At 45.7% G+C, this 1,834-nt stretch overlaps 1 protein-coding gene across 1 annotated transcript; it reads right to left on the bottom strand.

The window, feature by feature from the left end:
- Positions 1 to 213: 213 nt before the first annotated feature.
- Positions 214 to 1,543, bottom strand: LOC109208013. Its single transcript, XM_019371013.1, has 3 exons — positions 1,436 to 1,543; positions 554 to 685; positions 214 to 438 (listed from the first exon to the last, which is right to left on the bottom strand). Exons 1-3 carry the CDS (start codon positions 1,541 to 1,543, stop codon positions 214 to 216), a joined length of 465 nt encoding a protein of 154 aa, XP_019226558.1.
- Between the last annotated feature and the right edge of the window lie 291 nt (positions 1,544 to 1,834).

Genomic DNA, 1,834 nt, shown 5'->3' on the forward strand with positions numbered 1-1,834 from the left:
TTTCCTTTGTAATTGGGCCTATCCACCTGCCAGAGAGCCCCCGAAACACATCTTAACAACATGTGAAAGATTAAATAACCTGACAGAACGCCAAAACAACACCAATCGAAGCCTCATAAGGGCATATAACTAGAATGGGATGTCTTTATATAAGCCAAACAAGTAATACAAATTTTTTTTAGGGGAAACAACTTCATAGAACTATTACATGGTCTATTCAAACAAATGAGGGTACTTCTTTCTCATTTCAGTCTCGGCTTCCCAAGTAGATTCTTCTACTTGCTGGTTTCGCCATAATACATTTACGGATGCAATTTCTTTATTTCTCAACTTTTGGACCTGTCTATCAAGAATAGCAATCGGGATCTCTTCATAGGACAATTCTTCACTAACCTCAATGGTCTCAACCGGCACAATAGCGGACGGGTCTCCAACTACCTTCTTCAACATAGACACATGAAATACCGGGTGCACCAGTGACATCTCAGGTGGCAGCTCAAGCTTGTATGCTACCTGACCTATCCTTTGAATGATTCTATATGGCCCGACATACCTCGGACTCAATTTCCCTTTCTTTCGAAACCGCATTATCCCCTTCATGGGGGGTTACCTTCAAGAATACCCAATCGCCTTCCTTGAATTCCAAGTCTCCGCGACGAACATCCGAATAGGATTTCTGACGACTCTGTGTAGTTTCCAACCGCTATTTTATAATTTTAACCTTCTCCATAGCTTGATGCACCAGGTCTGGTCCTATTAGCTCGGCTTCTCCAACCTCGAACCACCCAATCGGCGACCTACATCTCCTACCATACAAGGCCTCAAACGGTGCCATCTGAATACTGGCATGGAAGCTGTTGCTATAAGCAAATTCTATAAGCGGCATATGATCATCCCAGCTACCCTTGAAGTCAAGCACACAAGCGCGCAACATATCCTCAAGCGTCTGAATAGTCCGCTCTGCTTGCCCATCCGTTTGCAGATGGAAAGCTGTGCTGAGATTTACCTGCGTACCCAAACCTTGCTGAAATTTCTTCCAGAAATTAGCTATGAACTGGGGCCCCTCGATCGAAAATGATGGAAACGGGAGTGCCGTAAGGCCTGACTATTTCCTTGATATACAATTGAGCATACTGTTCCGCAGTGTCGGTGGACTTAACTGGTAATAAGTGTGTTGATTTCGTGAGTCGGTCCACGATCACCCGGATTGAGTCGAACTTACATGGAGTGCGCGGTAACCCCACCACAAAATCCATGTTGATCATTTCCCATTTCCACATTGGAGTTTCTATACTCTGAACCAACCCACCGGGCCTTTGATGTTCCGCCTTCACTTGTTGACAGTTTGAACATTTTGCCACAAAGTCCGTTGCGCCCCTCTTCATGTCATTCCACCAGTAGACTTCCTTGAGGTCATGATACATTTTCGTGGAACCTGGGTGCACAAAATATCTAGAAGTGTGAGCTTCTGCCATGATTCTTTCTCGAAGACCATCCATATTTGGAACACATAGCCACCCTTGGTACCGTAATGTACCGTCATCCATGCCAAGAGAGAAGGCCGTAGTCTTATGTTTATGAATCCCTTCCTTCAGCTATACCAACACTGGGTCGTGGTATTATTTTTCTTTGACCTCTGCCACAAGCGATGATTCCGCCCTGTTCCGCACAATCACTCCCCCTTCGCTAGAGTGCGCAAGACGAACTCCCAAACTGGTCAACTGGTGAACCTCCCGGGCCAAGGGCCTTTGATCTGCCTCCAAGTGATCCAAACTACCCATAGATTTCCGACTAAGAGCGTCCGCCACTACGTTAGCTTTCCCTGGATGATACA

The sequence above is a fragment of the Nicotiana attenuata genome, unplaced genomic scaffold (assembly GCF_001879085.1).
Source record: "Nicotiana attenuata strain UT unplaced genomic scaffold, NIATTr2, whole genome shotgun sequence".
In the NCBI taxonomy this organism is placed as follows: Eukaryota; Viridiplantae; Streptophyta; class Magnoliopsida; order Solanales; family Solanaceae; genus Nicotiana; species Nicotiana attenuata.